Source organism: Adiantum capillus-veneris, chromosome 14 (assembly GCF_014529385.1).
Source record: "Adiantum capillus-veneris isolate H3 chromosome 14, ASM1452938v2, whole genome shotgun sequence".
Lineage (NCBI taxonomy): Eukaryota > Viridiplantae > Streptophyta > Polypodiopsida > Polypodiales > Pteridaceae > Adiantum > Adiantum capillus-veneris.
Window position 1 is genome coordinate 71493331 of NC_140944.1, and position 13380 is coordinate 71506710.

At 45.8% G+C, this 13380-nt stretch overlaps 1 protein-coding gene across 1 annotated transcript in view; it reads left to right on the forward strand.

The window, feature by feature from the left end:
* Nucleotides 1-13380, forward strand: part of RUG2 (Regulator of chromosome condensation (RCC1) family protein) — a 131322-nt gene that overhangs the window by 628 nt on the left and 117314 nt on the right. The window contains exon 2 of the mRNA XM_086528741.1: nt 12177-12393. Coding sequence (XP_086384867.1) covers nt 12177-12393 — 217 coding nt within the window. The remainder of the gene's footprint in view (nt 1-12176; nt 12394-13380) is intronic.

Genomic DNA, 13380 nt, shown 5'->3' on the forward strand with positions numbered 1-13380 from the left:
TGCCAAAAAGCTAGAAGCACAAAAAACTGTTCCTGCATTTTCTTTACACGTAAAGGCCAAAGTGACCTATGAGAGCAAAAAGTTACAAAGTGGTGAATCTCATACAATGTCTAGTACCAAAAACGGTGAAGGGGTACTACAACTACTGTAATATCTGAAATTGTTGGAAGGGAGCCAAGCAGTTATCTGGAAATGTGTAGGGTATGAGTAAGAGTTGATATAATAAGTGAGGGAGTAAGAGCTGATATAACAAGTGAGGGCTGATACAATTAGTGATACAATCTCAATGGAGGTAGTGGATAATGGGTGGGGTGTATGATCAGCAAAGTCACAGGATATCCCTCATCAGTCAATGATGGACCTCATCAATATCCTCCATGGTCAGTACTGTGACTTGGCATCTCGCATGTCGAGCTAGAAGGATCCAGATCCCTTGCTGCAGCCTCCATCGATGTTGTGAGGTTCCCCGCATTTGTGCACGTCTAGATCTCCCTTCCAGAGATCAGATGCGAAGAGTTACTTCCGGGGTGACAGAGAAATGAAATGAAATGAAATTGGAAAATCTACACGAGAGCAGAGACTACATTTTTCATTGCAACACACACACACACACACAAAAACGTGTGTTGTGAATACATACATCTCTCTCACACACACACACACACACATTTTTGAGAGAGAGAGAGAGAGAGAGAGAGAGAGAGAGAGAGAGAGAGAGAGAGAGAGATTTGTCCTTGAGACCTTGTGTGCACCTCTTGAGCTGTGTTCTGTTGTGATAGTTGCTCTTCAGGTTGAAGATGTGCGTATCTGGCCAATAGCATATCATATTCCATGAGATAAGTGTGTACCCATGTATCTGGGCCTAGTCACAAAGCCATCCCCCGTGAGTTGGAGAAGATGCTCTCTATAGAAAGCCCTCTTTGTGCCCAACTCCTATGTCGTTTGTATCCATGTCCTCCTATTATCTAGCTGAATCAAGTTCTGGCGGATGAGTCTGTATTCTTTGTTGGTGTGAGAGTCAGAGAGGGTGCATCCATAGAATACTGGAAAAAGGGGGGCAATTGTCCATGCTGAAACCATGAGGTCATATTTGTATTTGGGAGGTCCCATAAAGTGTGCATAAGGAGACTGATCTAGTAAGTGCCGCGACCACTAGGGGAGGGGCAGCTAGCTCTGCTCGAATAATCTCGTGCGTGTGTGCGCGCGCGCATGTGATTTGCGCTGATTGTTGACGTGACACAGTTATACGGATTTTCGTAAATTATGTTGGCTGGCTTCTTGTAGTTTTGCGTGGGAGAGCAAACGCTTTTGGGCGTGAATGCTTTTGAACATGATGCTTTTGGGGCTCTACTTTTGGGTATCCCTTGTAAGTTTATAAGTGCCCAGAGGGCCACTTCTCAGAGAGCATCTTGGCCCTCTCAGAGAGCATCTGGACGCAAATTCTCGGAGAGAATTGGACCCTCCGGAGTTGTACTTTGCGAAGAGCAATAATAAAGAAATATCGGAAGAGGCGCCAGTCTTTGGGGCCATTGCAGAACTCCGTTGTGCCATGTCGACTCGCCTCCTCTCTAAGTTCAACGATTTTGCAGTTTTTGTTTGTGTGTTGCTATTCATTTCTCGCTTAGAGTATCGAAGCTTGTAATAGTGATATCAGAGCCATTCTTCTTCTATGGAGGATCGGATCCTTTCTACAACATACATGGGTTCTCGCGAAGAATCTGATAGAAACACACTTCTTTGACCTTTGGTCTGCGGGGAGATGAAGAAAAGATGAGACCCAGCGTGGGAATAGAAGAAACCAACAAAGATTTAGGCAAAATTCCCGGGGCGGGCCGGGGGGGGGGGGGATCTTGCCTAAGCAGAGTACAAACTTCAACTATAGGTTGACATGTGTGTGAAGAGATTGATCAAGTACTTAAGAGACCCAAAATATGTGAATCACTTGAAGAATGACCCGATTGATGAGATTCACTCGAGATGGTGAGAGGCCGTCGATTCTCATCTAAAGGCAGTAAGAAAATTGAAAGGAAAGTCGAGTGTAGAGAAGCGGAAACTGTACTCGCAAAAAGAGTTGGGCAGAGCTCTTGAAAAGAAGATGAACCAGTTAAGGAAAGGCTTAAAGTACTTTCGGAAGAAGAGGAACTCAACGGATTTCCGCTGTTATTTGGGCCGGAAGTCAACTTTCGAGGTGGTAAGTAGTGTTCGTGTCACGAGATTGTGATAACCACTATATATATTTACTGGTTTCTTTCCCTTGATTTTTATTTAATTTTTGGGACCCTCTTGTTAAAAATACAAATGGCCGGACATTGTGTGGCCAGTGTGAAACCGTTGTTGGCCGACTCGTAGGAGTCAAGGCCAGGCAGCCATGAGATGGTTGGGCCCATCGGCACTGGAATCCGACTCCGACTAGTATAGAAGTGGCTAGGCTCAGTTAAAGTCATTTAGGCCCCTCGACAGGACTTTATAAGTTGGTGGGTACTAGGAATTAAACCAATAGGAGCAAACAGGACACATTGCGCAACCTGCAGATCAGCACACACTGCAAAGTCTCTTATCCGAGCTGGGGGCGCCCGAAATTGAGAGGGGGGCTGATTTTTGGATTATAAGTGAACACAGTGTGTGTGAGTAGTGGGTGCAGGTGATCATAGCTTTAATGGAAAGCTTGCCTTCTCCCTTGCTCTATGTAGCGTGATGATTTTCTCTCGCGCACAACTCTCTCCCCTTTGCACATATGGTAATGCTCCTCTAGCTGGGCTTCTCAAATGACCATGTACAATTCTGGGGGTTTTATGCGCGTTTGCCAAGGAAAGAGCCTTCTGTACAGGAACTGGATTAGCTAAGTGCTAATCCCCGTCAGGTACGCACAATTCTATCGAGGAATGCGAAAATAGAGTTTTTTCTCGCGTGAAAACTCGTCTGATTTACAGGGGAATTGTCCCATTGCGTGCTGGATCCTTTGAGACACACGTAGATGTGTTTGCTTCGCTCAAAACAATGCGCAACAGAAAATTACAGCCTGCTGTTTTTTTTCTGCAGGTTTAGGGTTTTGCGCCTAAACTGCAAGATAATGTCAGGGAAGCCTCCCGAAAGACTCGGGTGCTTGTACAAGACAATTTAGAGATTTCCTGCGAGAAATCTCGTCTAATTCAGAGGGCAAGTGACCCTACAGGTGTGGGAGCTCGAGGCCTACCCACAAGAGTGATCGGCACGCAAATCGGAGCGCAAAACAGAGAATTACAGCTTGCTGTAATTTTTTGTAGGTTTAGGGTTTTGGTCAATTTTGATGCCTACAGGTCCCACGAGCTTCGGAGAAGCTAGGGAATCACCAAGTAGGTGTTTTGGCGCAAATTGGAGGCCAAAAACAGAGATTTCAGCGTGCTGTAATTTCTTGCCAGGTTTTGTAAAGTGCTCTAAATTGCGTGGAAAGTCACCGTTTACTTGGGATTTTGTCCGTGGAGACTTCTACTGTGGTTGTGCTACCGAAATTGGGCGAGAGAAGGAGAATTTCAGCCCGTTGAAAGTGGGACAGCTTGTAGAAGTTTAATGGTTTTTCTGGAGTGCAATAAGAATAAAGAAACACCAAAAGGGGTGCCAGTCTTTGGGGCCAGCAGGGTGTGGCTCTCTGCTTGGGAGCTCTCTAGCTACCAAGCCGTGTTTTGTTTGAAGTGTAATTCCCAGTCACAGGTTTATTTGCGAGGTTTCTTCGTGTCGTGAAGTTCAAGTAATGTTAATCAGTGTAAAGATTCGAGTGAAAGCTAAAGTTTACCACCCTACAGGCCGGTTCCAGTTTGTTTCGAGGATGACCCAGATTTTTCTTTGTCTTCAAAGAGTCTGACAGTTTGTCGTCCTCTAGTTCCAGAGAGGATGAGAAAAGGCGGAAGAAGCTGAGAAAGAGTCAGAAAAGCTAGAAAAGCAAATTTTTGAAAAAGTGTGGAAGGCATGGAAGGCCATCTTTGAAAAAGCAAAGAGTCAGAAAATCCAGTAAAGCAAATTTTTGTAAAAGTGTGGAAGGCATGGAAGGCCATCTAGCAGTTTAGAGGAAGAGAGCTCGTCCTTTTCTGACACTGAGAAAAAAAACAAGAAGACCAAGGGCTCGGGAGTTCAAGGTTGGGGGTCAAGCAGTCAGGTTTGACATGTTTTCCAGCTACCAGGACACCCATCGAGTTCTTGAGTTCATATAGTAGTTTGAAGTCACCTTCTTGGGAGGTCGGTTTTTGGTTCGCTCCAAGGTGCAAAGGACGACATCTTACTTGAAAGGAAATGCACAAACATGGTGTTCTACTCTGTTGTTACTCAGAGAAGCACTTAAGAAGTGGGTAATATTTAAGAGAATTTTCACTTATGCTTGGATAATCGAAGAATATGAAGAAGATGTCATGACGGCTTGGCATCATCTAAGAATGACTAAGAAAGATACTTTAGATCACTCCGAGAGAGTTTGGGATACCTATTTGCCAGTGTCCTCTTTGGGAGGGTCACTTTGAGGGACCAAATTGAGCGATTTTGTTGTGGTTTTCCAAAAGAGATTCGACGGTATTGTCTACAACAACAGTCTGACTCTATTCAGAGAGTTATGGGACATGCCAAACAAGGTTTAGATTTCAGCCCGTCCTCGTTGTCGTCATCATTGTCGTTGACATCGTTGGCAAGTCCATTGCATCTAGACCATTGTACCAGATTTGTGTAATCAATAGCATAGACCTCTCTTGCCATAGAGAAGGGGGCCCTTGGAGGAGGGTTTGACAACCGTCTGGTGTCGTATTCTTCTCTCTCTCTCTCTCTCTCTCTCTCTCTCTCTCACTCTCTCAGTCTCAGCACTTTCATTCACAGTGTTATTCACTTTGTTTGTGAACATTGCACTCTCTCACTAAAGGAACGGAAGGCTCTCCCTTCCGTAAGTAAAAGGAACCCTTGAGCACAGTTCGGAGCACTCATCTTGAGCAAAGTTCAACATTCACTTCCGCTGCACCTTACATGTACATGGTCAACTGAGAAGCTCAACTAGTGGGGCATTACCATATGTGCAAAGGGGGGAGAGAGATGCACGATAGCAAATCATCGCGCTACATGAGACAAGGGAGAAGGCAAGCTTTCCATTAAAGCTATGATCACCTGCACCCACTACTCACACACACACACTGTAGTCACTTATGAAGCCAAAAATCGGCCCCCTCTCTCAAAATGGGTGCCCCCTCATGGATGAGGCTTCTGGAAAGTGAGTGTGGCCTGCAGGTTGCTCTTCTACTGCCATGTGTCCAAATTGCCTCTTTTGAGTTATTTTCCTAGTACCCACCGACTCATAACATGTAGGGAGGGGCCTAAATGACTTTGAACTGAGCCTAGACACCCTTTTACTTTTCGGATTTTAGTGCTGACTGGCTTGACCATCTTGTGGAGACTTGCCCTTCCTAATTGCGGGTGACACTCGGCCGTCGGCCGTTTCACACTGGCCACACAATGTCCGGTCATTTGTGACTTCAAAAAGAGGGTCCCAAAAATCAAATAAAAATCAAGGGAAAGAAACCAACAGCTAAGGTTAGTGGTTGCCACAGCCTCGTGACAACCCCAAAGAGGGGCACCCTCCCTTGGGTGTCTCGATGGGCAGTAGATAGAGCTCAGTAGTTGGTAGCCTTGGCGTTTTTCCCAGCAGGCAGCCCAACGTTTTTCCTTGCACCCCTAGCGTTTTTCCTCAGAGTAGCATGAGGAGGGCTTGGAGGCGAAAGATCCTAGATCCCCTAGAGGGCAACCAATGCTTTGATGGTGGCCCTGAGGCCCGTCTCTCTCCCTCCATTCAGATTCGCCTTCCGGCTAGGAGGAGTTCCAGATGGCTTTGTTCTCAAATCTTCTTGGGGTGCTGGCCATTGTGATGGTCGAATCAGTTGTACAGGAGCAGTTGGCAGTGCCAGTAGCCGTCGCAGTTGTGTGCACCTCGGGTCTATCTAGTTGGCATGTCAGTTCTATGGAGGACCCTCGGGTCTATCTAGCTGGCATGTCAGGTCTCATAGAAGTGACCACCCTTGGTCACTTGTATGAGTAGCTTGTTATCAGCATGGAGAGCCTTTCCCAGATCTCTCTCTCTCTTCCTCTCTCTCTCTCTCATTCTCAGATGTCCTGTCTCTCTCTACCTCAATGATATCTCTTCTCCACAGGTGTGCCTTGTTCATGTGTTTGGCATTGCAGGTGTTCTAGATCGGAGTCGAGGTGTCCACCAGATCACGAGTTAGTCCTTGTCTTCATTGCATCTTCTGCTGCCACCTCTTGACATGGTATCAGAGCCTTAGATGTCACGACCACCTTGGAGGCTTAGATTTGGCTGATCGGGTAGCCTTTTGGACATGATTGAGAGAGAAGAAGCTTGCGGTTTTTTTCTGGTTTTCTCCGAGTTTGGGGCAAATTTGGGTATGTGGAGGCCTTGGATCCTCGTCTACGACTTTCCCGTCTTTACCCTTGATTACCCCGACCTCTCTTCACCGAGGGGAACCCGATGGAGGCTTCAGGATGTGTGATTGCTTTCGATTTCCCCAGATAGAGTCATGTTGCCGTGCCTTCTCGTAAGGGGAGCAATCATGCGGTTGTTGGTTGGATCCAGAGGGGGAGCTATTCATTTCCAGCTTCTTCTTCAAAGAGAAGTGTTTGGAAAAATATAGGATCTTCTTCAACACTTATGGAGCAAGTTTCCATGGCTGTGTTTTCTTCGAGGAGATGGATTGGCAGATTTGCTGTGCCTTTTGCAAATGCACACCTTTCTTGGAATTGTCGATGGAGCTACCTATCCGATGGGTAGCAGGTTGATGATTTGGTTACACTTTTGTACGAGATTGTGGCTTATGGATGACGGGGGGATCTCTTCCTGTTATGTCCCGCTCACAGGAGAGGGAATCTAGCCTAGATGACGTCGGGATGGGCGTCCAGTGTCCAGGCGGACGTAGTGTGAACCTAGCTAGTGTGGCCGGTCATTATTATAAAACGCTCCCGCGTATGGACGATCTGATAGATCGGCTCCATGGGGTGTTGTATTTTACAAAAATAGACGTGCGATCAGGTTATCATTAAATACGGATCAAACTGGAAGATGTTCCTAAGACGGGTTTCCATACACGTTATGGTCGCTATGAATTTGTGGTCTTGCCTTTTGGTTTGACCAATGCTCCAGCTACGTTTCAGCAGATGATGAATGATTTGCTGAGACCATTTCTAGGCAACTTCGTTGTTGTATTTCACGATGACATCTTGATCTACAACCGGATTTTATCTGAGCATTTAGAGCATATACGCTTAGTTCTCAAAGTACTGAGAACTGAGAAGCTTTATGCTAAGGCTTCTAAGTGTGAAATGTTCGAGAAAGAGATTTTATGTTTGGGTCACATCATTACTCGCGCTTGAATTCACGTCGACCTTGAAAAGTTGGATAAAGTGCAAAATTGGCCCATTCTGAAGAATGTGCGCCAAGTAAAGTCCTTTTTAGGCTTTACAGGATTTTTTCACAAATTTATCAAGGACTACTCTAAAGTTGCTACTCCACTTACGCAACCCTTAAAAGGAGGGGTGAAAGGGCCGAAGACTTCGGGTCCTCACCGTAAAGGTAATCCCCATGTTGTCTGGAATGAGCGTCTCGACGAGAGCTTTCAGACACTAAAGCACTTGGCGACTACAGCGCCAATATTGCACATTGTGGATCCTAGCAAACCGTTTGTGGTTGAAACGGATGCTAGTGATTATGCCATTGGTGCGGCGTTATACCATGATGGACGTCCTGTTGCGTTTGAAAGTAAGAAACTTTCTTGCGTTGAGATCCGTTATCCAACATATGAGAAGGAGCTTTACGCCGCAGTCCACGCCTTGAGGAAATGGCGACACTACTTTATGGATCTACGTCTGTTGCATGGACAAATCATCACTACTTGCGCTATGTCTGTGATCAGGGTGATCTCGGAGGTCGGAAGGCTAGATGGGTTGAACTTATGCAAGAGTTTAACTTTGAGATCCATCATAGAAAAGGATCCAGCAATCGAATTGTTGATGCACTCAACAGGATTCCCGATATTTCTATTGGCCAAGGATGCGCTCTTACATAGAGAGCTATGTGAAGAGATGCACTCAGTGTCAGGTCAATAAGGTAGAGCGCCTTAGGAAAGCAGGCCTGCTACATTCATTGGAAATCCCATATGCCAAGTGGCAGAGTATTTCCATGGACTTCATCGTTGGGTTTCCAAATACTAGTTGGGACAATGACGCCATTTGGATTGTGGTCGATAGACTCACAAAAATGGCGAAGTTTATACCAACGAAGTCGACAGTAAAAAGCCATGAGTTGGCAGTCTTATTTGTCGACCAGCTTTACAAGCCTTATGGTCTGCCAAAGGATATTGTCAGTGATCGAGAAACTAAGTTCAATGGGCGATTTTGGCGAGATGTGTTTGCTCATCTTCAAACGAAGTTGAGTATGTCGTCTTTTGACCATCTTGAGTCCGATGCACAATTAGAGAGGATGAACAAAACGTTAGAGGACGTTGAGAGCTTATGTCTCTCGTAGGAAGTTTGATTGGGAAAGGTATCTTCCAGAGTTAGAGTTTGCCTACAATAGTAGCAAGCATTCTTCTACTAAAGTTAGCACATTCATGCTGATGTATGGATTTGAGCCTAAATCCCCGATCGCTCTTGGCTTAGAGAAAGTCAAGGATCGCCAAGCTCGTGATTTCTTGTATGATATGCTCGAATTGGCCAAGGATAGTATAAGAACGGCTCGTGATCGAGTCACCACTTATGCTAATCAAAAGAGATCTCCAAGGATTCTAGACGTGGGACAATGGGTTTATCTGAAGAGGATTTATATACGGAAATGACCTAAGATGAGCATCCAATAGCCCATAGGTGATGATCATCATTGGGATGGAGGAACCCAATGTAGCAACATGAGACAAGACATGGGGACCCCCCCTGAAGAGGAGCACTCTGACCAAGAGGAGAGGAAAACTGCCGAGGTGGGAAATCAGTAGCAAATCCAAGTCAAAGAAGCTCTAGTAGAAGAGGGAGGAAGATTAGGACAAAGAGGCTCAATAGGGAAGGCATCGTCCACCATAGTAGACAAGATGACAGGATAAGCAATCCATCCATGTATTGACCGCAGTATCTACAATCTTCCGGGAGAGGAGTCGTCTCGAAGGTATATAAGCTGCGATATGATCTGTCGTTCCATGGCAGACACACAATATTGGACAAAAGAGTCGGAGGAGATCCTGTGGAAAGTCAACCTGTGGGGGCACATCCACCACCGGGGTTTGGAAAAAAAATCCAAGAGAGAGTCTGCAAGTGCAAGGCGTGAAGACACGCGACATAGGAGAACTCCCCCCCGGGAAAGTAATGGAGTGTGGTAAGGTAAAGGACAGCTGAGAGGATGCATCGGGAAGAAGGACCGGTGTTGTAGAAGTCATAGCCTCGGAGTAGACCAGCAAAGCAAGGAATATCCATGAGGTCTTCACCGTGTAAGTAGTGCATAGGTACATCCAAACGGCAACTGGAGGATCCATAGGACCAAGCAGAAGCAAGGAAGAAGCTCTACCAAGTAGAGGCAAGACAAAAGAGCCACCATGAAGCAGTGTGTTGGAAGAGACCATGCAGGCATCTAGTTGCTGAAGTATACTCACACCTAGGAGTACATGTCCAAAAGAAGTGTCTGATGTGCCAAGAGGCACGGGACTATCATACAGAGAACCAATGAAGGAGGTGAATAGGGCAATCCCAAATAGAGAGACAACAGTCGAGGGAGAGGGAGGGAGGGTTACTGAGGAAGAAATAGCGGTGGAAAACACAAGCTGTGTCCACATACGTACCTGTATCAATCCAATCCCCTGCATCTTCCCGAGGGCAAGAGAGCCTCGAGGAGGGAAGATTTTCAATGTCGAGGGAGATCCGTCCGTTGTGTCAGAACCTATATTTGAGTCCACGTCTCAATGTCGAAGAAGGAGCAAAGCTGAAATGTGATCTGAAAACACGTCATGTAAGCGCCACACGGGTGTGGGTAGGGGGTAAAGACCTGTGAATCAGGAAGGGAATCCGAGAAGTCACTGATGAGGCCAAGGTAAGGTGCTGTCCATGCCAAAAAACGCAGCAATAGGGGGCTGAAAACGCTACTGTAAATAGAGCATTCAGCAATCCATTTAGTGTCGAAAGGCACCGGATGCCGGAGCTTGAGGCAAGAGGACGGGAGGGGCACCAAAGAACCGGCTGAAAATCCGCAAAACAGTCCCAAATATGAATGTGGAAGGTCCAACAATTGGTAATGGACAGCAATGGAAGAAGCTTCTCGTGGCCAAAGAGATGTAGATCCGGCAGGGAAGGGGAGTGTCCAATCGCTGAGGATACCAAGGCTGAAAACGCTAGGTGTAAAAGACCCCCTCTGCTGCAAAAAACGCTAGGCCAGCCAAAAACGCAAGGCACAAAAAAACGTTGGCAACCAGAGGTGTGTGAGAGGAGACGTCAGGAGGAGGAGAAGGATGGTGATGGAGAGAGAGTTGCAAAAACGCCAACAACCCACAATAAACGCAGCCCTTGCTGAAAAACGCAGGTAGGCTTGAAGGATCTCTTCGCAATGAAACTCTCCGAAATGGCCTCCTGGCTGATGGCGATGGCAGATCTAGCACCGTTGTGCTCTGATACCATGTCAGAGTGTGCAGCGGATGTTGAGGGAGAGAGAGACAATGGCACGAGAGAGAGAGAGAAGAGACATGACATGAGACAGATGGTGGAAAGGCTGGTAGCCCAATAACTCCAAATGGCCACATGGTGTGAGACATAGTGGTTTTCTTTCACAGTTTTTCAGTATTCCTCTCACCGAGACGGTGAGCGGTCTTGTGGCGGGCAACGTGTAGCAGGCTACAGTGTCACTTTCACAGGAGACACAGTTAGTATAGTTGGTCTGGTCTGGTTCACACTGGACGGACTCTCTGGGCTTGGCAATGACACGTGGCAGGGATACGGACGGTGGTCTAGTGGACATCGTGGCCAGGTCACCACCACCACTCAGTATGGAGATAGACTTTGATGGCTGACATTTATGAGCCGTTGGTGGCTCTTTATGGTTGGACATATGAGTAGTAGCTGTTGGGTCATCATTATCATCTTCTTCATATATGGTCGAGTGTCGTCGTCTAGAGTAAAGAGTCTATACACACAGCACGTCTGCACCATCCCTGCACATCTGAGCCTCGACACCCCCATTGTACCCGTGAGTTTTGGCCTGGAGCTGAGTGTGCTGCCACGCTAGAGTCTGTACTGGTTCCTTCGATATAGTCGAGTCCATATGTTCTGGTCTGCTGCCGTGTCTCTGTGTTGATTTGCTGTTATCTATTGTTTCCTGTGTTTTCATTCTGTTTGAGTGAGATGTCACGCACATTGCACTGAGGAGCACCCATTGTAGAGAGCACGAGACACTATCCACGCTACACTTTCTCATTTCTCACTGTATTCTTGTTTCCTCTCCTGTCGAGTGTTTATTGTCGATTTCAAGTGGTAATGGGCAAAATTCCTAGCCTCTAATGCTTTGCATTGAAAATCTTTAATTTTGAGATGCTTAGGACCAGTGCTATCGGGAATGGCAGGTTTTGGCCCCTGGAACGCCGGAACGGCATTTTGGGCACTGTAGGCTGCGGGAAACGAGTCAGAATGGCTGGCTGTTCCAGACCGGTAGGTGATACACGAACGGCAGAGCCGGAACGGGTCAAAACAGGCCAGAACAGCGGAACGGGCAGGAACAGAAGTGTCTTTTTTTTTCTGAGCCTCCCCCTTATAAAATGCCCCTCCCCCCCACCCCTTACTTTCACATTGCACACAAGCTATCAAGGCTTCAGCTCTACCCTCTCGAGTCTCAAGCTCTAGCCTCTTTCAGGCTCTCAAGTCTGTAAGGCTACAATCTCTGTCCTCTCCCTCCCTCTTTCAAGCCTACAAGGCTACAAACTAAAAATTGCATTCTTTGGGTGTTTTTTATGCCTCCCGTTCCTCGCCGTTCCCGTCGTCGTTCGCGTTCCGTGGTTTGGGTAACTCTGGTATGGACCCTCTACATAATGTGCTCATGTTCAGTATGTAGTGAATGATAATGCTGAGTTTGAAACATCTCAAACTAGTCTTTGAAGTAGAGCTTGTAGTCAATACAAGATACTCACAATATTTATTCCCAGGGAGCAATGTAATCATCCACGGATGGTGGAAGGTCTGGAAAATGTGGAGATAAAAGATACAGCAGGCTCTGGTGTTGTTTCCATGGCAATCGATGCTCATGGGTCTCTATGGGCATGGGGAAAGTCCAAAAGAGGCCAGCTTGGTCTTGGTGAAATGATAATTGAAGCACTTTTTCCTCAGCGTGTGCAAGCTTTATCAGGGCACCAGATTGTGCAGGTAAAGTTTCGTTTTCTATGTTCTAACTTCTAAGTTTAGCTCATCTTGCTTTTTTCCCAATTTTGCATGTCATTGTAACTTTTTCTAGTTCCTTTTGTTTGGCTGAGTCAACGATGTTTGCTACATCGCAGACTTTTCTTGGCAATTTTTATAAACAATGAAGATATCTTGGCTTTCCTCTATATTGCTCATTACTTCTTTGGAGTTTCAAAATGAACCTATTGTAGTTGCACCACCTGGAACTTTACTTTGGGAGATTTCATTGGTTGAGGCCTCGAATTTTCAGTCTTGCCTCTCTTTTATGCCCTTCTGGGTAGCTCTTGAATGTTAAAGTTCATTAGGATGCTGTACTCCACACTGAAGACTATTTGTATGGATGAAGATTCTTGTAGATAGAAGCTACTGAAGATTTATGCACAAAGGAAGTATCAATAAAAACTCCTTACAGGATTGCTATAAACCTTGATTACTTCCTTAAATAGGCTACAATCTTGAAAAATCCAAGTTTAGTAATCTCCATTGCAGAGAGACACTCCGCTAGATGGACGGACGGGTGTTTTTTTTTGACTCTTAGATAGATGGACAAACAGAGTTTGTTTGCCTTTTTTGGAGAGAGAGAGAAAGAAAGAAGAAAAGAAAGATTATATTAACGTTTTTGGGAGGCTAAACTCGGCCTATGGGACCAATCATATACATCTTAATTTACATTACACTCTGGGATACAATCTTGAAAAATCTGAGTTTAGAAGATGGAGACACTTAGATGGATAAACGGTTTTATTTTTTATAATAAGTTAAGTAATCTCCATCTAGAAAGACTCAGATGGATGGACAGAAGGGGTTTTTTTTTTTTTTTATACTCAGCTAGAGAAACAGAGTTTGCTTTTTTCCCCCCCCCCCCCCCGTGGAGAGAGAAAGAAAGATTATATTAACGTTATCGGGAGGCCGAACATGATGTATGGGACCGATCAGATACATCTTGATTTA